The 22,469-nt window shown below is 40.7% G+C and overlaps 1 protein-coding gene across 2 annotated transcripts in view; it reads right to left on the bottom strand.

The window, feature by feature from the left end:
• Window positions 1-6,041, bottom strand: part of NXPH2 (neurexophilin 2) — a 34,840-nt gene extending 28,799 nt beyond the window's left edge. Inside the window, exon 1 of one of the 2 annotated variants that reach the window (XM_063118632.1) lies at window positions 5,819-6,041. In XM_063118632.1, coding sequence (XP_062974702.1) covers window positions 5,819-5,878 — 60 coding nt within the window. In that variant the 5' untranslated portion in view covers window positions 5,879-6,041. Of the gene's footprint in view, window positions 1-4,880; window positions 4,978-5,818 lie in introns of those variants that run through there. The other variant, XM_063118633.1, reaches the window with a different exon arrangement.
• Between the last annotated feature and the right edge of the window lie 16,428 nt (window positions 6,042-22,469).

Here is a 22,469-nt window from a genome sequence, read left to right as displayed (position 1 = left end):
AACATGAAATGAATTGTTCCAAACCTGTGGTAATGCCCACTAGCTTACATGGCTTTAAAAAACGATTGGACAAGTTCATGGAGGATAGATCTGTCATTGACTATTAGTCATAGCACCTGAAACTGGAGCTTCCATTTTCAAAGGCAGTGCAGCTCAAATAACTAGATGCTAAAGACAACACAGGGTGGTTATTTCTATTATGCCCTGTGTATACTCACTCTAGTGAGTGAATACTGGTTCAATACATTGGCAATTCTTATGGACGGTATCCAAAGACTTATCTGGCACCCTCCAGATGTGTTGGGCTACAACTCCCACTATCCCTAGTCAACCCAGTGGTCATGCTGGGTGGGAATGATGCAAGTTGTAATTCAACACATCTGGAGGGCCCTACGTTGCGGAAAGCTGCTCCAGGTGTACATAAGAAGTTAGGCATGCCCAGTAACATTTCTTACTATGATTATTTCTTTAAATCATAGATGTTTTGCCATATCAGAAACTTAAAGTTTCAAAACATAATTTGCCATGTGATATGAGAGATTGAACCTGAAGACCTCTTTGGAGGCACCTGTTACCAGTAATATAGTGGGCAGGGGTTCTTCCCTTCTTTCAGATTTAGAACCCAAAGGAAGAATGACAAAGAAAGGCCTGTTTATCTATGTTCAGAAGACACCTTAAACCATGGCTTTAACCACAGTGAATAAAGCAAAAAGCCACAGAAGGTGTCTTCTGAACGGGGCCTAAATGGTTTAGCGAATGCACGGAAGATGTAGAGCCGCCTCCACTAGCACTGTGGAAACAGTACCATGGAATATATGGAATTTTGTTATCTGGGATTACCAGGGAAGAGGAGTAGTAGTAGCGGAAGATGAGTGCAAAACAGGGAGGAGCTATATGTACTGGTAGAGCATGGAGGTGAAGAGATATTGTGTACTCAGAGAACAAACAGTGAATGAAAAACCATTTTGGATTGTTACATATAAGGCTTGCCAAACTCCATTTTAAACATACTTCCTACATCTTCAGAATTTCACCAAATTCTCAGTGATGCTTAAGACTATGACATAGTTTCGCCTATATTTAAGTAAAACCATCCGAAAAAAATCCTCTCATGTTCTCTTAAAGAAATATATTTTCACCAACACTCAGAAAAAAATCTTGTACTTAAGACTGTTTTTTTAAAAAAAAATCCTGATTATTACTATAAGTCCATGCTTGTATGTAAAACATCAGAATGATAAAACAAATGTATGCTTCATCTGCACTGAAAAAACATCTATCTTAATCAAGCTAGCTACCGTAGTAATATATATATATATATATATATATATATATATATACTAACACTAGAATACAGATAATTTAATCACAAAATATAAAGTTAAATATAAATTACAGATATAAACACTTGACACACTCAGCTTGTTGTTAATAAAGAAGCCTTATCTCCAGGCACTATTGAAGTTTTTTTTTCAAAAAAAAAAGATCTTAACATTACCATTTAAATTTAAGGAAAAGCTTTCCCTCTTAGTATAGGCAAGACTTAAACACATTTGGCTAGTTTAGAAATATGTATCAGCACGTCCATTAACTAGAAATCATCAAGTGCTTTTGAGATTGTTTTGCATATCCTTATGAGATGCAAAGCTTAAGGCAGTGTTTGCAGAATGAGATCACAGTCTGAGAACTTCCTATTATACGACTGTGCTGTCATTAATTTCTTATATGGATGCAAAATAAGTACTATATAAAATGGCACTGCAGATAAATTTTGACAGCAATGCAATGCAATTTTTATTTTAAAATCTATTTTTGGTATTAAATTTGTTAATTTTGTAACTCATTATTGTAAGAATGTGTTGTGAAACATGCATTTTGGCATCTTATTTTTCATTTGAAAATAGTAGAGCTAACAGAAATTGGAATTAATATCAGAAAAATAACAGGATTGTTGTTTGCAAGAAAATGTTAAATACACTTAATTCAATGTTAACAGCAGTGCCTTAAGGAATGGGTTATAAAATCCTGTTATGTAGGGTACTTTCCTATTGCTAGTGTCTACAATTCCATTGCACCTCTGTCCTAATTATTAACATGACATTGAATAATCTGCAGCAACGAAACAGCTGAATGAACATTAACATTAGATTTAAAGCAATAGTAGCCACTGCCCTTAATACTAGACAAAGCATTTTTTTTCTTTTTACTATTTAGTCAATAACAACCTAGGTGATAATTGACTGGGCACAGCATTATTATGACATATATTGATTACAATCATGTTTAGCAAATGGTGTATTATGGTGAACTAACGTCTCTATGCCTATCCTCTCCCTAGTTTGCAGAAAGGTATGGTGTGTAATTTTATTTATTTATTTATTTTTACCAAAGCAGCGGTGTGTCACTGTCTACCTGTATGTCCACTAACAATGCAGTCCTATGTATATTTATTTAAAAGTAAATCCCACTGAATTCAATAGGTCTTACGCTGAGGTGAGTCTGTTGAGACAAAAAAGAATCAGTAAAAAAATGTAGAGGGTATAACCTTCACTACAATATGGCATACAAAAGACACCTTGTATTGTTGTGTTAAACACTTTTCAAGGAAAAAAAGATTAGCTTATTTAAATTACTTCAACTTTAACCCGCACCTACGCATCCAGCAAATATATAAAATACAAAAATTTGAATAGGACTTTGGATTTAACTGCAAATGCAAACTACCCAATTTGTGTTGCACTCAACAACTGTAAAGTTTCATGAAGTCAAATTAAAAAAAAACACCCATCATTAGTAAAAATGCTGGTTATCATGTATGGAGCATTTTCCATGTTCAGACTTGAAATTGTTAATAGGGCTTTTGAATACTGCCAGTGTCATCTGGCCAGGTATCTACAGACCTGGAAGTCATTAGTCACTGAAAAGTCTGATACAACAAAACAGCAAATGACATGGTCATATAGTGCTTTATTATGTAGCTATCTAATAATTATACACAAAAGAATCCAACACATCCACTATAGCTAACTGGTACAACAGCTTTACCACAGTATATTAGCATATGTTCACTTAAGACAGTAATTATGCAGTCCTATACCTATTTACAGAGAAGTAAGCATCATTGAATTCCAAGTAGATGTGTATAGGATTGCAGTGTAAAACTACAATCCTATACACACTTTCCTGGGAGTAAGACTGTTGAACTCACTAGAACTTACTTCTGAATTGACACATTTTATTTTATTGTATTATTTTAGGACTATTTCTATTGTAAGTGTTTCTGGCTGAGATGTAAATATCTAAAACTACAGAAAATGAACTACTCCCCTATGAATTGTTATATGCTGTATCAGCTAAGAACAGGTACAGTCTTGCATCTCTGTGTTGTTATTTTTCAAAGAAAACACTTTTTGATCCTTCAAAGTGATCAGCAATCACAGGAGGCAATTGTTTGAAAGCCACAGCAAAGAGGTTTGTAACATCATTCAATAAAAGGTGGAACAAAACCAATGTCTGTCAGAAGTTTTAATCAGTCTCTTTGATATCTGGTTGATTTTTTTTTAAAGGGAGGGGGGCATTTCAATTTAGTTCTTTCCCGCTCAGCAACTCTGTAATCCATTTACTGCTTTCCATTCACATCCTTAACCCCTGTGTGGTGTTTAGCTGGAAACTCTGCTCTAAGAATGTAAACAGGCTTTTATTGTTCCAGAAAGGAAAGCAGTGTGAAAGAAAATGTGTGCCTTATCACAGGGCTGCAGCTCAGCACTTCATTGCTATGATAAAGTGCTGGAGCAAAAAAAGAAAAAGCCCCACAACATTACAAGAAGAGCACAATCCAAGAACGGATTAGAATTTGACATAAGCTCCCTCAAAAACTAATCAATCAACTCATGCTGTAATATTAGAATCCAGCTCTTAAGGAGGCTGTCTAATCCCTTCAAGGTTTATTACACATTCCCTTATTGACTGGAGTCACACATATACAGTTTACAGCTAGAATGCAGCCATGGCGAAAAAACAAAACTTTGCATCCTGAAAAAGAGCATAGTGATATACAACTGCAATATTATTTTTATTGCTTTGCTTGACAAAGCTGGATACTTCAGTGTCCAAAGACATTTATTTAAAGTTTGTTATAACTACATTCTGTACACTCTGTTTAATAGCAGTGTTTCATTTGAAATTCTCTGTAACTTCAGCAAACTAACTTTTGACATTTGTGACTGCAATCCTCCATTTACTCTGAAGTAAACATATTTAGGATTATGTAGTCCTATCTAAAACTCTTTTGAATTTGATACCACAAATATACATAGCACTGCTTTTACATCATCTGCAGGAGATACACAACAATTTGGAACTGCAAAACAAATTCAGGATGCAATCCTATATATGGTTGTTACTTGGCAGTATGTCCCATTAAAACAGTTACTTCAGAGTCCAGCTGCATTAGTGACAAATAATTGTATACGTAAGTTTATTATTTGAACAAGGGCTATAACAATATAAGATGTGTATTTTCAGGTAAATTTTCTCACAACAAAAATTAAGCACATCCAAATTGATTAATTCCAAATGGAATATCTACTGAAATGGACTCTGGTCTATGGAAGCTTGTGCCTACTTTTTGTAACATCATGCCTGACGAAGAGACCTGGATATCTCTAAAACGTGCACATTTTTGGTGATCCCTTGAGTTGGCCTAATAAAGCTATTACTTATACAGATTTGGAAATTTTTCTTATGGGCATCACAGATGCCTTTGTTTTTCATAACAAATGCATTAGTCTTTAAGAGTCCTCAAAGGTGGGATATTAATATACTGAATGAATAAATAAATATAAACAAGCAAGACTATTAAAAGTTCCTCTTCCACTCACAACATACCACATTTTCTTTAATAAAATCACCCCATATTATTTCTGCTGAAGAAGCACAGGTTGCAACTGTATGAATCACAAATAAGTCAGAACTGCTGAACAGATACACTATTTCACATACATTTTAAAATTCTGGACATTAACAAGCAACAGTGCAACTAACTTTCTCCAGGGGCATCACATATGACGATGAATGTAAGAGTCAGTCCTTTATGACCCAGGTTTTCCAAAGAGCGTATTCATTTGGTTGCACCAACACACATTACTCAGCAATGGAAGATCTACACCTTATCCTAAAGCTCAGAATATTCAACATGTTAGACAACACAGGCCTTTCTGAGTTTCCAATTCAAACCTAAGAAGCAAGACGAGAACATCCGCCTTTTGAGTCGCTGGACCGTTTAAGGCTAAATCGCCTGCCCTGAAGGAGGGATGGATGTTGTGACTCCTTTCTCCTGCCATAGCCTCTTAGAAATCGAACAGGTGCGTTCCCTAGTTGGAACGCAACAGTTTTGTAAGAAACGCAAGATGCATCCAGGAGCTGGCGGCTTCCTTTGGCTCTTTGAAAAACTTTTCCCCAAATAGCCAAGCGCAAAGCTGCCAAACGAAAGACACCAGGGCTAACTATCGCGCCGCCGGCGGTGAAGAGGTTCGAGAGTCCCATTCCCTCGACTAGCTTGATCGCCAAAAGGGAGAGAGAGAGGAGAGGAGCAGAAGAGAGGAGATCGGGGCGGGTGTGTGTGTGTTTGTATGAGAGAGAGAGGGAGAGACCCTAAAGAGAACACCTCATGCATAGCTCACCCTGGACAATTGCAAACTTACAAGGCATTTCTAAAACAGCGGGCTTAGGGAGGAAATAACGAAGCAAACAAGTCTGCAGAGACGCTGTGCAAGCCACACCACAAAAGCAGTCACCCCAGCGGGCAAAGCGGACTTACAAGCGGGAGGAAGCTCTGCACCACCACAAGCAGAGGCAGGGGCTGCTGCAGGTGCACCATCCTGGCTTGGGAGTCTTAAGAGATGGTCTCCCTTCCTTGGCTCTTGCTCATCTCCACTTTGGGGGCCAGGACTGAGTACAGGGACATCCCACTGCGCTTCTCCTTCTCCGTCGTCGTCGTCGTCGTCTTCTTCGGCTTCAAGAAACTGCCACACAGACGCGCGTGAGGGACAGAGGAGAGAAAGAAGCACGCGCCGAGGCGCGCGCCCGGGCGGGCAGAAGAGCACCAAATCCCAAAGCAAATTTCCTAGCGCTCGCTCAAGCACCACAGCCAGCCAGGCGGCGCTGGGATGCGACTTTCACACTGGTGTTCCCGGCTGGCAGGGAGGGAGGCAGGCAGGCAGGCAAGCAGGCGGGAGGGAAGGAGGGGCAGAGAGAGAGGCGAAAGCTGTGGCGCGCAAGTACTCGGAACAAGCCCGGCCCGTTGGGAGACGCCTGTGAGGAGGGCGAACTTTCATGCCCAACCCATGAAGAGACACCGAGTATTACACGTCGAGCCATTCAACGACACCCTGCTGCCTGGAGGGAGAGGGGTGGGTGAGGGAGAAGCGTTCAGGCTTGGCGGGAAAAGGCTCTGAGGTGTTTTTGAGGGGAAAGGGTGTGTGGCTCGGTTTGGAGCGGGGCTTGGGATGTGTGAGCAGGGTGGCCGTTTCCAGGTTATGGGGACACCTTCGGCAACATAAATTGGGGTGGGCTCCCCGTCTCTTTCTCTCACTGGTGGCGCCCTAAGGAGGACTGAGCTCTGTCCTCACTACCACCCCCATAAAGAGAGCGCCAAGTGAGCGAATGAGGTGATTTGTTGTACAACTCTGCTCTCCCTTTGGGCACTGCGGGCCCATTCCTCCCCTAAGAGCAATAGGGTGAGCAAGCAGGTGGAGGTAATGTCTGCTCCGGCCGCAAGGCAGCCCTGGTGGCTCTTGTTCTCACTGCCATGACCAGACAGGCACGAGAAGCCTCCTTTTCTTGGTTTGTTCACCGGCACTTAATGAGTGCAGCATGGTGGACCCAGTCTTTACTGCTGCGTTTTCCAAAGTAAGGTGGCACTTGAGACTGGAGTCAACGGAGCTGTTCCTTACAGGCACCACTAACTGCCTGCTTTTGTGCCATTTGCCCTCTTAGTTCAGTGTGTTGCTCTTGCTGTGAAAATTTGAGCCTACCAGTAGTTGCCCGACCTCCTAACCAGCAACTGCATCCTTCTGGGCTGTTGGCAGATGACTCACAGTACTATTGCTCTGAGGAATATTCTAGATTCCTCTGAGGTACTTGAGAGATTTAAGGCTGTGATTCTGCACACAGCAAACCTGTGGGACTTCCTTCTGAGTAAATATGCATAGGATTGCACTTCATGGCTGCAATTCTTTGCTTATTTACTAGGGAGTGAAGTAAAACAAGTAGAACTTGCGCATTGCTGTATAGGCCTATTATATTTAAATTGGGTTGTCTCCTGACCTGCACACAGACTTAGCAATTGAGAGATCTGGAGGCCAGGCAGGCATTGTGCTGGCATGTTTATCTTACATGGGTAGAGCCCAAAGGCCTGGCCTATATGAAATACCCACTGCTTTTTGCCCTCCCTATAAAGTCTGTGGAACTTGAAACACGTAGGTAGGATTGTGCTGTGAGGTTCTGTGGGATTCATGTAGGGTGCAGCATTACACAGGGTAGAAGTTTAACAGTTACAACTATTGTAAGAGGAGAAATAGAGAAAGCCTCCAGAGTTTGAAACAGGAGCTTGTTAGGCTTCCTACCATGTTACATTTGTTGACAAAAATGGCAGGATTCCACCAGCAGTTATGGCCTTGGGGCTTGGACTCAATGACCTTAGGATCCCTTCCAACCCTATGATTATGTGATTATAAGAACTGATATGGGTCAAACAGGTTGGACAAGTTAATCTAGGGCCAGATCTACACCAAGCAGGATATGACGCTTTGAAATCAGTTTGAAAACTATATGGAGTGTGGCCTTGGCCCCAACAGTTGTCTCTACTGTTATAAACCATTTTGAAGCAGTAGTTTAGATCCTGTCCAGCAGTTCTTCCCTTTTGCGAGGAGGATCAGTACTGATGGCCTCAAATGGTTGGCATTTGTGTGACCATGGCCAGGGACATTCCCCCCACCTCACCCACAAGTAATTGTTAGGCAGAGGTCTGCCCAATAACTTGTAGTTTTAGAGTAGTGAGACAAGAGTCAGCTGCCAACCCATCCCCCACCCCAAAGCTGGTGATTATTTTGTGTGCAGGCTCAACACTTCACCCACCCCAAATGTGGGCAGTGAATGTCTAAGCTTATGTTGGAGTGGTTTAAGCTGTGAATTTCCATTTGTTCAACCTGTCTATTTGTAAATACACAAATATTACAAAACTGCAACCTTTAGTAACCTCATTCCAAAGGAAATGAAACCCAGGGTAAGTACTGTACCCCTGACATCTTACTGCTCAGGAAATTGGGGTGAACAATATACTATGAGGCAGGAGTTGTTGTTTTTAAATAAAAAATGTCTGTTGAATTTATTTTTGTAAAATTGTTGTGTTCTGGAACAAGAAGGGACAATCTCTTGAATGGTAAGTTTTTAACAAGGGACTTCTAAAAAGCTTTCGGCAGTTAATGCTTTTGAAATTATTTTCCACAGAGGGGAACATTAATGTCAGAATCTATGTATATTTTTCTGAAAAGATCCACTACATACTTGCCAGCTTCTGTGTTAGCTGAGTATCCAGGTGGATTTTCAATTAGAATGTAACCTTTTCCATATCTATTCCTCAGAGGAATTGTTTTAAAGTATATCTATGTAGGAAACTAAATTGGTCTAGTATCTTATAATGTGCTTCCACACTGATCCTCTATATTTAAGTTAAGTTGTTTAGAATGGGAAATGTTCGTAATCCAGGGGAGTCCACATGTGTTGTACTGTTCTAAATGGATGCTGGAAGTATTCTAAACAAAACAGCATTTTTTGTGGTTATTTTTTTCTCATGGAATTTATTTTCAGTCCCCTGTTAATGGTTAAAGCATTTGCAAGAAGACTTAATAACTTTCTTCCATTGGTGTGGGTAGGTATAAAATCAGGGAGAAACATAAGCACAAATTGCTTCTGCAAGGGAATATATCACATCGGTAGTAGACAGATGAATTAGTATGGGACCAGATTAAGAAAGAGTTAGTTCTGCCTTAAGTATGTGCAAGTACATTAATAAACCAACAACAGAAGACAACCACTGAATAGAATCTTTAAAGAGAAAGGAACCTGTGAAGGTTGCATTGTGTTGTGTAGCCACATGTCACTATATCAGAGATAAGCAATGACAGCCAAAGAGTACAGGTGAGTCTGGCCTAACCACAGAACACCCCATTAAATTGGGCCTTCTTTAAATTTGTCTATTTTACATTTCACCAGCTTCATTACTTGTCTCTGAGTTCATGGCTACATTGCACAATGCCAGTTGTACAGATTTCTATCCCCCTAAGTTCAGGTGTTGTCTTGCTTTGTTTCATGTACTTCATAGTGCAGCTTTAAGTACTAGTGATAACCATATTAATGGTTTTTGTGTTATTTATAAAGCTAATGCAGCTTAGAAATCCTTATATAAAGAGAACAATATAAACCAATAGATGAACTCAGCTTCCCTAAAGCAATACACATTGCTGATATTGAATTTAAGAACATAAAAACAGCCTGCTGGATTGGACCAAACTTCTATCTAGGCCTCTGTAGGCAGCCAGATGCCTCTGGAAAATGTATTTATCTATAATGGAAATTTCTGCTGTCTGCCCTTTTAATAATTCCAGGGCAGCTTAAAATGCAACATTGAAAGTATAAGAGCAATAAAAACAAACAATTCTAAAAGTAACATCTATAAAAGAGCAACATAAAATAATTAACAGAGCTAAAATTAATTAACAACATAATATGCAAGTTTAGTTAGAAGTAAGCCCCATTGTATTCAATGACATTTACTTACAGGAAAATATATATAGAATTGCAGCCTAAATTAAAAGTTAGAAAGCCTGGGACAATCAAAAGTTCTTTTCCTAGTACCAAATCACAGGCAAACCTCTCTGAGAAGAGTATTCCATAGTATGTGCACCAATACCAAGTAGACTCATTCCCTCATAGGTAGCTGCTGTACCTCAGATAGTGGGGGAACCCAGAAAATGGCTTCTGCTGAAGACTTTAGTGTAGCTGGATTGGGCAATGGTAACCTTCCAGATACTTTGGCCTACAACTCCCATAAGCTCTAGCCAGCATAGTGATTAATGAGGGTTGATGGAAGTTGTAGGCCAAATCATTGGAGGGCCAAGAGTTGCTCAGCCATTTTATATAGTTTCAAATACTGGTCTCTTTATATCTCAAAATAGAGGATAATCTAATAGCTCCATCACATCTAAGTAGAAATGCGCAGCTCCCATCAATTCTCCGTTGTCACTTTGATGTAGCTTCCTGTAAACAGGAAGTAATAAGGCCCATTCAGGCAGGAGAGAGCAGCAACCAGACTTTTTCTGGGGAGGTTTGCGGTGCAAGGAAAACCAGAAGGGGCAGAAGATGTGTGAGAGGCAGACATCATGTGAGCAATCCGTGAATGCCCAGTAACGAACGTGCAGTAAAACGCTTGTCAGATGGAGCCCTGAGTGTTTACAAGAACAAAATTGCCAACTTTAGTTCTTTTACAACTGGCTGCATTTGATTAGGTGCATGAACCCTGTGAACCAAAGCAAAACTCTACTCTTGGCATGAAGGGATGATTCCAGACAGGATAGTATTCTTTTCACTGGGTTGGTAGCTAAGCTATTGTTATAAACAACTGGGCCTGTGTATTTGGTATGCATGCCAAAGAGCATAAGGGCCATTATTTTTAACAAAGGAAGGTGTTTGACCTATCATGATAACATTGTTAACATACTTATGATAACCACAACAAATTATTGTTTTAAAAAAGAATGTTTTGCAATTTAATCTTGAACATAAAAAAAAACAGGTCTCTAAACCTTGCTATGAATCTTGTAGCTTCATCCCACGTACCTGTTTCCCTCGAATTATCCCCTACAGCGCTAAGCTGTTGTTGCTAGCTAAATCACACCCCGGGTGGCAGCACTCCTAAGATCATTTGCATACCAGGAAAAGGGTTTAAGGGGGGGGGGATGTAAAAAAATCAACGCATGACCCAATCCGATTCAAATTTGGTATGCTTAAAGCTTTCCTTAATACTGTGCCAATTTTGATGTCTTTATCTTTAAAACTTATGCAAATGTAAGCATTTGTTTAATTTGAAGCTTAAAAGTATCAAATCCTGCTCCTGCACCCCCAATGGCCACTCGGAAAACAACAAATGATTCGCTCCAAAACTAGTAGCAAAATAGGTTGGCTTTATAGCACAATTAAAGCAGGATGCATGGGAGTACTTCACAGTCAAAGCAGATTATAAACTGGAAAACTTCAGAGTACTTCACAATAAAAGCAGATTATAAACTGGAAAACTTCGGAGTCCTTTGCACGCAATTTGCAGTGATTGCACAGTATAACGCTGGAGTGATATAGCTCTTGTTGAATTTTGAAATGGAATCCGAAGTCAATTTCCCTCTTATTGGTACCATCTCATGTTCGTGTGTCACTTATATTATGCCAATCATTTTAAGGGAAATATCTGTATGCCAAACACAACTCAGTCTTTCAGGATATTTTCACAACACCCTACTGAACAAATATCATGGATCCAGGGTGAACCTTATATTTGTAATATCGATCTGGCACGTCAGTACTCGTTTCCAATTGCTTTAAAAGTATCCCACCTTTCTTCCTACAGTTGCAAAACATTCTCTACAAATGTTCTTATCAAGGTTTGTGTTGTGTGTTATGAAATGCAGAAGACCCCCTCTTGGTTGCAACAGTCATAAAATGGAAAGTATTCTAGAAGGTCTGGATACATACATGCAGAACATGGATTGGGGAATCTAATTAAATAGATGCCACCAAGATAGAGTGGCTCTTTTCCAGATTTTATGTCAGTTATCGATTGCACAAAATAGGATTTTTTTCCCATTGGATTTTATACATATAGGCCACAATAAAATACATTGTTCCTGAGTGGATGTCCAGGGATGTTGTAGTTTGGCCAGATGCACTGGGTGGGAAGCTGTGCTCATGCTTTCCAATACCAGATAGATTCCAATACACCAGTTTCTGAGCCACCACCACTTTTACCAGTGTGTCTTATTGTAACTAGGCCTATCAATTCATTTCTCTCCATTTGTTAGAAGGGGTTAGATTTCTGTCATCTCTCAAGGAACTTTAAAATTAAAGAAGTCAGGGATGCTATTTTAAGTGAATTTAAAGATAGTTTCTCATGTTACTTTAAAAAATGACATCGGTGAATTCTTGAGAATTACATCTGTCTTGGAAAATGCCAGGAAGAGTAATGGCAGGACTATAATGTGAATGTCTCCAATATAAAACATAATTACTGCACAATTGGTAAAAGGCTTCAAGAGTTCATGTCACCAAGCTGAGGACCATGCCCGTATGTTACTTTTTTTCTTAAAGAAAACACTTTTACTGAACTCCATACATTATATTAAACTGGTAATTTCCTACACCAATGTTATCACTCTGAGGGAAAATACTTATGTTGAAGTGTCCCTTAAATAAGATATACTGTATTTCTTTGATTGTAAGACACCATTGATTGTAAGATGCACACTAATTTCAGTACCACCAACAGGAAAAAAAAACCCTAAGACGCACCCACTTTTCTAAGACGCACCCCATTTTTAGAGATGTTTATATGGGGAAAAAAGTGTGTCTTAGAATCGAAGAAATAGGGTATTGCACTTTGGTTGTTACTCTTCATGTGTCTTTATTTCTCCTATGAGCATTTTGGTTTTTAAAAGAACATCCCAAAAGAAGATAGGGTATGGTGGAAGAGGAAGATAGGATAATGTTTGTGCTTCAACATGATAGAGGGGACCACTACGTTGTGGTCACTTCAGCAGGACTGACGGCAGAATGTGGAGTGATTCAAATATGAACCATTGTGCCTTGTCTCTTGGGTGATTCCAACTGTTTCTTTCCCCCTTCCAATTGGAAAATTTCCAAAATCTATATCACCATAATACATCCATTAAGACAACTTCTAATGATGGAAACATTTGTGAAATGCCCTGCATCTTACCCCAGCCTGTTCTGAGGATACTGACACATGGTGCTCATTTCCATTGGACAGACCAAGGCCTTAGCTAGACCTAAGGTTTATCCCGGGGTCATCCCTGCCTGCTCCCAGGATCCCCTGTGTGTCATTTACATGAACAGGGATGACCCTGGGATAAACCTTAGGTCTAGATAAGGCCCAAGACTCTGATTCCACTGATGTTTCAACATGGTGGGGAGGGAGTTTCTATTGATTTCACCAGATGTTTCATCATATGGGGGCATCACCATAGATCTGGAGCAGGATGCACACTTTTCTCAGTAAACTGGAGCTCCCAAAACTCTTATTACTCACGTTCTAAATTGCAAAATGTAGAGGGGAACAAGCGTCACACGGAGCCTTTTTTTTAGAAGAGGTTGTTAAAGCCAATATTTCTACTGATTTTGTTGCAGAATTAAGATTGGAGTACTGCATGAAGTTATTTTCTTTTCCTGCCTTTCTGTATTTCCCACTTTGTAACCTCTAGGTGAAACTGTGGTATACTTGAACAATGCAATTATAGTGGTGGAGACTTGTACTTTGTTTCATGATGGCAAAAAAAATAAAGTTTTCCCTTTTCCAAAATAAAAAATCTGCGACCATGCTCTTAAAAAATGGAAGTGAAACTGGAGGTTGACAGCATTTAAAGCTCCCACAAACAACTGTGAGTGAGAATGGCCAGTGCACAATAAAAGCCTCATCTAGAAAAGCTGAGTGTCTTGGACTGTCAGAAGGACATGAGAAGCATTGCTCATATTTTTACAGGTCAGAACAAATACCTATTTGGCAGACAGGTAAAAGGGGTGCAATAGTAACTGGTGGTCACTTGACTCAGTTGCACAAGAAAGACGAAGAATAGAAGTGTGTCAAACTGAGATGCATTCATATTTTTAGCAGCTCCAGCAAACTAAAAAACAACTGGAAGTGGAAAGAAATGCCTATTTTCTATTTCCTCTTAGACCTGCACCAGTGTACTTCATGGTGGAAGATTATAGCTTCAGTTTTTGGTGTATCACCTTGCTTTAGTCCCTTAATTTCAATGACTTTGGCTGCATTCAATTTAGTCGTTTACAATACTATCCTGGAAAAGGGGGAAAGGATAGTTCCCCCCCCCTTTGAATATTTGTATGTGCAGTCAGGACAATTTATTAAAAAAACCTACACACACACACATTTTAGCTTACATAAACATGCATGCATTTTATTGCTGTGACTGCACAGGAGTTGGCAGGAGCCATCTTTTCTTAATCTCAGTTTTGCATGTGATGTGACAGCCAATCTGACATGAGATGGATATTCCGATAATTGCAGTGGGATTATTTTTCATATATCTTTCTGTCATGTAAGGAATACTTTATCTTTTGTTTCATTCCCTTACTATGTGCTGTACATCTGCCAACATTTGAAAATGCCAGAGAGACAGATCCCAAGACACTAGTTTCTGAACCATCACTGCTTTATATATGCCGGTACCTGATGGCTGTTCCAGCTCCTATTCTCATTTGGCTCTCAGCCCATCTATTCTGTTTTTAGATGTGAACATTCCTCCATACATGGTTTATAGATGTGCACTACTACAACTGCATGTGCAAAATAGCTCAAAAATTTGATGAGCAGCTACAAGTTCAGGGACAATAGCAGTGTTAACACAATGAAGTAAGAAGCTGGAATACTGGTTATCACTCTTGAAATCATCTCCTGCTTTGAAAATGAACTCTTTCCAGCTCTGGCCTCATTTATATAGTTCTTTATAATTTAAATTTGTATTTCAAGTAGGCCTTAGCTAGACCTAAGGTTTATCCCAGGGTCATCCCTGTTCATGTAAATGACACACAGGGAATCCCGGGAGCAGGCAGGGACAACCCTGGGACGATTCCGGGATAAACCTTAGGTCTAGCTAAGGCCATATACTCAAAATACCACTTTATTGAGACATGGTAATATTGAATGAATGAATTGGTCCAAAGCTAAAATAGTTAATCCTGAAAAATGCATTTAATCACTTGCAGTTCAATCTTATACATCCCATTGTTTCCAATGAGACTTACTCCCAAATAAGTATGTATAGGATTGCAGACTTAAGAGACTAAAGATGAATGTCTATGACATGATATATGTACACATATCATTTACTGGGAGCATATCAACTGCTGTACCATTACACAACAACATAATGTTCCAGTGATGATCTTAGAACATGATGTGAGTCACATGTCTATACAGAACTAGGATGCTACCTAAAATTAATTATACTTCATCCACAATGATAAACATTGTCTCTTTTTTGACACTATTGGGGGCGTTCCTAGACGAGGCCTTAGCGCGCCTTGAGAGCCGGTTTCCCTGCTGTGCTTCCACATGACGCACAGGGGAATCCGGAGGCAGGCCGCACTGAAGCCTCCTCTAACGCACCATAAGCTAAGTCGCTTATGGTGTGCCTTTTCCCCAGCCCCGGCCTGAGGCCGGGGCTGGGGAACGTCTAGTTATTTCCGTGGCTTTTTGCGGCTACTCGCTTACTCGCGAGTAGCCGCAAAAAGCCGTGGACTGGCCACAGCGCTGAGCGCTGTGCCCATCGGCCGGGGGAGATCCCGGTAGGGAGAAGGGGAGACGACACAGGACAGACACACACACACGCAGGGAGAAGGGGAGATGACACAGGACAGACACACACGCAGGGAGAAGGGGAGACGACACAGGACAGACACACTCACACGCAGGGAGAAGGGGAGATGACACAGGACAGACACACACGCAGGGAGAAGGGGAGACGACACAGGACAGACACACTCACACGCAGGGAGAAGGGGAGACGACACAGGAGCGGATGGGGGGGTTAACTAAAAAAAACCCCTTACCTTCTCCGCAGTCTTTGGGCCGCACGTGGCCCCTTTAAACTTTTTTAAAAAAAAGGCGGACGCTGCAGGGATCCGACGTCCCTGCGTGTCCTGCGTCTGGAAGCCCGGGCAGTGCGCGCTAACATCAGCGCGCTGCCACCCCGCCTCCCTGCTGGCTTATCCCAGCAGGTCTAGCAAAGCCCTGAGTTAGTGTTTCATTTTAAATGTGCAATTTCAGCAGCATGTGATGAATCACTGTCATAAATGGTCCAGGTTCTAGGACCTAAAGAACCACAGCATTAGTAAGACCACAAGATTAAGTTGAAAGAGGTCTTTCAACTTGCTTTTTTTGAAAACAGGGACAGCATGGTATGGGAATGGGAAGACGCAGGTTAAAATCTATACTCAGCCATGAAGCTCTTTAGATGACTTTGTGCTAGTCTCTACCTCTCAGCCCAATCTACTGCTAAGTTCCTTTGATGAGGAACTTTCATGTATTCATGTAGTAAGAGGAACTGGCTGGGTTCACATGATCAAAACAAGCCATTATGGCCTTTTAAAGCCACTGGAATTTAATTAAATTGCTGGTGTGTGCTTGGCATAATTAGACTAATTATCTGCTCAGGCACAGCTTGTTGTGTTATCTGAACTTGGGCAGCATAGTTTGTTTGACAGAAAAACAACTCTCAAATAGCCCATGGCCTGTTGTTGGGGTTAGTTGAGGGTTGTTTCCTTCTCAAATAAGCCATATTGCCTGGGTTCAGACACGACAAGTCGCACTTGGGTGGGTAATTAGGCAAATAGTGTCCAGAACATGCAGCTAATTTAAACACGCTATGACGGCTTGTCGTGTCATCTGAATTCTTATTTGATTGTGTGAAACAAGATATATGGTGAACTCTTTCTGAGAGGTTACAAAAGAAGTCAAAAATTCCACTAGGATAGCACAAGTTCCATCTCTGCATTCCAGGCTACATCTATTTAATTTGCAAGAACTGTTGTATGAATTTTATGTATTTTATGTACATGCCTCTTAAATTAACTGAAATAAAACCATGATTTAATACATGAAAATCAGTTAACTTAAGGATAATAATGTGTTCTTTTATAATAAAGTGGTTTATGCAATACACTGCATCCTTGGATCTACTGAGAACAATAAATTTAAATGTGTTTCAGGATTATCCAACAGCACGGAAGCAGTAACGCAGCTGCTCTCTTCCCTCTTTCATATATACAAACATCTTGAGCGCTATCTGCTGCACCAAGGCAGTATTACCTATACAGATATAGCAAAAAAATAAGACAAAATGCAGGTCTATTGTTAAGAGAGCTCCATTTCCAATACCTAACACAGGAAGCCAGCTGAAAAGCATATTATATAATTAGAAAAGAAAATTGATAAAGGCTAAATTCACATGATGAATTTAGTTAGAGAGACTTTTTAACATGTAAATCTCGTATGCCATAATTTAAAAGAAAGTTGAATTCCATCCATTGGCTATTAGGAGAACAATAAGGATTAAACTATTTCTATCCTATTAAACACAATCATTTTCAACTGAAATGGCGTTAGATTTGTCACACTAATGATCAAAAATTGGCCTCAACATTTCTGGGATTGACCTTAACAAAAGTTTGTAAAGCCCTTTGGAGATTAGGGAAGGAAAAATGATTTACACAGGCAGTGTCACTACTATTTATATTGGCTGTGGTAGGCTCTTTGCTTGTGGTTCAAATTAAGAACAGACTAAGGGCCTTGCTAGATCTACCAGATAATCAGGTGGGGAGTCGGGGTGAGGCCGCGCTGCAGCTAGCGTTTGCCGTTGCCCCTAGCTAGACGTAAACACGCGAGGGGGTAAGGGAAAGTCCCGTCGCGTGCTCCAGTTTTTTCCATCTTAAAGGGCCATGTGCACAGGAGCGCACCAATGGAAAAGTAAGTAGTTTTTTCTTTAAAAAAATAAAGGGTTCCCCCCTCCCCCTGCCCCTGATTTCCCCCAATGTCTGATGCCCCCCGCCTGCTCGCTCGCCCGTCCTCCCCCCGCTGGCCATGCCCTGTCCCCGTCCGCCATGCCCGTCCCTGTTCTTCTCCCCCCCATCTCTCCTGCCGGGTCCGCTCTTTCCCCCAGCCCCCATCTCCCCTCCCCATGATTTCCCCCCCCCGGCCCAATGGGCACAGCGCTCCTATGGAATGCTGTGCCTAGTGCGTGGCTTCTCCCGGCTATTCGCAAGTAAGCAAGCAGCCGGGAAAAGCCATTGACCCTGCTAGACTTTCCGCAGCCCCGGCCTCAGCCCGGGGCTGTGGAAAAGCTGGGCCATAAGCGGATCTGCTTATCCCGGGTCAAGGGAGGACTTAGCCCGGCCTGACCCCAGGATCCCCTGTGCGTCATCTGGATGCACAGCAGGGAGACTGGGCCTCACACCGGGCTAAGTCCTCATCTAACAACGGCCTCAGTCTTTTTAAGATGGTACTTCCCCTATCATTGGGATTGCTGATCATACAGCATGTCACCTTTTAATAAGGGGGTTGAGACCCCCCTCTTTCCTGCAATAGAGATGGGTGAATCTATCTCAGGTTCTTATTTTTCCACTGCTATGTTCATTTCCCCCCATTTCCACGTTGGATTACATTTTTTTTTAGTTCACACAAGAATTTCTATTTATTTTCATGACCATCTTCCAAAATATGACCATTATTTGTGCACTTTTTTTTTCAAATATCATGACTAACGTAAGTCCCATCAGTGATTTCAATGGAACTACTCTAAGTGTGATCCAACCCTCCCTGTATTTATGTGCCTCCATGACCACCACTTCTTACACATGACTAAATCTGTCACTACAGCTGGATCAAAGCCACAGTGTTTCAATTGTACTTTGTATTTTATTTATTTAGTTATTACATTTTTATACCGCCCAATAGCCGAAGCTCTCTGGGCGGTTCACAAAAATTAAAACCATAATAAAACAACCAACAGGTTAAAAACACAAATACAAAATAAAGTATAAAAAGCAAAACCAGGATATATTTTTGGATAAGTAATTTGAATACAATACTTGCATATGAAATAGATTTTAAATGGCTATGTTCCATTCTTTATCCCTTATGAAAAAAATCTGCACACAAATAGAGCCCATAAATGAACATATACATACAAATAGACATCTTTTGATATCTTCCATCAGTGGTGTTTTTAGGGTGCAAACCTAAACATTCTTAACTAGGTAATATGTAGGGCTGTGCAAGCCTCTGGCCTCTGATTCGGAATTCCGAATCACAGAGGCCATTTTATGGCAGATCTAACATTTCCTTGTACAGCCCTAGGCCCCCATACAGCCTACATCTCCCAGTATGCAGTGCCTGGGAGGGCTGTACTTACCAGGGCTCAGGAACAGAGGCTACATATGTACTTGTCGCTGCCGCAATTGCCCACTCCTTGTTGCGATTGCCTCCTCGGTGTGATTGATGGCTTCTTGACGCAAACTGTGACCCTGGAGGGATCCCTGCACATTCCTCAGGTGCCCACAGCTGCCTGCTTTCCCTGAGAGCCACCCACTTCCTTTACCAAGGTGGGCAGCTTTCAGGGAAAGCAGGCAGCTACAGCACACCTATGGAATGTGTGGGAACCCCTCCAGGGTTACTGGAGTATCCTGGATTACGGCAGCAGCAACCATTTGTGCCAAGGAGGAGGCAATCATGTTGAGGAGGTGGTGATTGCTCCAAGGAGCAGGCAATTGCAGCAGTGATGAGTAAGCATGTCCCCTCCATTCCTTGGCCCCAGTAATTGCATTGCATGCTGGGAATTGTAGGCTATATGGAAGCCTAGGGCTGTGCAAGGAAATGAAGGATCCGTCATAAAATGGCGGCGCTGCCACAAATGGCCTCTGTGATTTGGATTTCCAAATTCGAGCCCTGAGGCTTGCACATATGCCTGATAGAATGCAAATGGGATTTACTTCTTGGGTGGGTGGGAATAAACATGTTTAGGACTGTATTATTAGTGCCCTGTGTCTCGTACACTAATAGTTCAGCCCTGTGGACAAAATGGTGTTTATTTCTGTAAACTGATGGAGTTTCTCATATCAGTTAACAATATTCTATCATGCCCTCTATTTCCAAAATTCAGAGGTAAGTGTGGATGCTTATGTAGCTAAAAAGGTCACCATCAACATATAAGAGAGAGAAATATGAGCAGGCTTCGAAAAACCCCAAGGTTTGCAGAAGTACAAAAAAATCTTTAGAGAAAATAAAACTGTGTGTGTGGCAGGTGGATGGGATGCAGAAACGCCCCAATGAGGGCCACAGAATGTTGACTGACTGTTGAGAGGAACCAGGTGGAAAGGGGAATGGAATGGAGTATCCTGGAAGAGGGTGACTTGGCTGACTGGAACACTGAACAGCATCAGCCCACACCACAAGATTTTGCAAGTCTGATTGATCTAAACCAAGTGCATTTTCCTTTTAATATAGACTTCTGTTAATGTATTAGTAACATGTAATCTGTGACATGTAACATGTAAAGTATCTGTTACATGCATTGATTTTAAAAATCGAAAGCATTCTATTACAATACTGCAAAATCTGGTCTACAAGACAAACATTGCTTTTCTCTTTGTGACACATAGTGGTGATTACATTTGTCATTGCTTGTATTTTTAAGCTTTTTAAATAGATGATACAACTTTATAATGTTTAAACATTTATGAGTTTATCGGAAGACTTTTGGTGCTGCTGCAGAGGAGAATTGCATGTGAGTTGAGATCTGGAGGCAATTCAAATATGCAACCAGACAAAACTTTATTAGCAAATAAAACCCTTCGAAAATATAGGCTTCCTACCAGATATGCTGACCTAGCTTTAGACAGAGTGGTTAGAATAGGCCCCTAATTAAAAGTGGAATGGATGCAATAATGGTAATCAATGCATTCAAAGCCTTTCTATGAACATGAAAGGAGAATAAAAAGGTAGGTATAGGAAAGGTAATGAAGAGTCAGCTGAAGTTTAGTATTGAGGAAACCACTTGAGCAAATAATAAAGCAACTGATTGATCTAGAAGTATTTTAGGGCCAGCTGATGACCAACATGCAGACTTGGTTTCAAAGAAAGAGACTAAACCAATAGAATCTAACATTCTCTCTTTTTAACAAGGTCTGAGAATCTAACACAATGGGGTAACTTTTTAAATTATTTAGGTGTTCTTCTGTTGAATAGAGCTTCCCTGCCCAAGAATATGCAAGAACAGAGGCTTACACTGTCTGAAATTTACAAATGTATTCTACGTACTATTACTTAAGTTATTGTATGGTTTTTTATTTTATTTGGTAACAAATAACAGCTAGAAAACTTCTTAACTTTAACTTTAGACACAGACACACACAGTTCTATCTACACACACAGTAGCTTAAAACTGAGTTTAGAAAGTCTTTAATTTTACTGATTTCAGTTGGGTTAAGTGTATTGCATAGGGTGACCCTACGGAAAGGAGGACAGGGCTCCTGTATCTTTGTGTAGAAAAAGGAATTTTAGCAGATGTCATTTGTATGCATGCAACACCTGGTGAAATTCCCTCTTCATCACAATAGTTAAAGCTGCAGGAGCCCTGCCCTCTTACATTCTGTCACTCTAGCTATACTAGAGCTTTAATTGCTGTGATGAAGAGGGAATGAAGAGGGAATTAACTGCTGTGATGAAGAGGGAATTTCACCAGGTGCTGCATGCATACAAATGAGAACTGCTGAAATTCCTGATTCTATACAACTGTTAAAGATACAGGAGCTCCTTGCCATAGGGTCACCTTAGTCTAGCATATATTGCTCTCTTTCTCTCCTGACTCAGCTATCACAAAAGATCTGGAGCTAACTTGTTAAGGGTGTCAAAGATGGAGCACCCAAATTCATTGGACTAGATTAATTAGCCTTTTTGGTATAAGTAGTAGCCCCTTATTCTAGTGATAGCCCTCTGGTTCAGGTATTCATACCTTATAACAGTGGAAGTGGCTCACATATCCTATAATCTGCTGGATCGCAATGGGAAGTTTCTTCTTCTAAGCATTCTATCCATGGCGGTGATCTCTCTGGGGAGAGAAAAGATAACTATCAACTCCCCATATCTTGCATTGTGTCCCAATGCCACTAATTGAAGTAAAAATGGAACATGCAACATGTTAAGTGTAATGTATAGCTTCGCACTTAGTTGCAGACAATGAGAACTGAACTCGAGTCCTGATTTATGCAACACATTGGTTTGCCCAATCACTGAGCAATGAGCCCTCAACAACAAAATGTTCAGATTCCTACTCCAATTCCAGCCAGGATCAGTGTGGGGTTATGTATGCATAGATTTTGCTGCTCTGCATGTGGAGAACGTTGCACTTTTAGTGTGCAAAATCTCTGTACCATGTTTACTGGTTTTGTCCATGTGTTGCTTCCTACAGGCCCAAAGGCACTTCTGAGATGACTTCTGGCAGAGCTCTCACCTCACATGGAAGATCACTATTTTCGTTTCTCTCACTCACTGTTTCAAGTCATCCGGACGTTTTCTACTTGCATTAAAAAATAAGATGTAGTTCTCTCATCAT

This window comes from Elgaria multicarinata, chromosome 2 (assembly GCF_023053635.1).
Source record: "Elgaria multicarinata webbii isolate HBS135686 ecotype San Diego chromosome 2, rElgMul1.1.pri, whole genome shotgun sequence".
NCBI classification, from domain to species: Eukaryota; Metazoa; Chordata; class Lepidosauria; order Squamata; family Anguidae; genus Elgaria; species Elgaria multicarinata.
The sequence above is the reverse complement of the archived record's forward strand: the minus strand, read 5'-3'. Positions and strand labels throughout refer to the sequence as shown.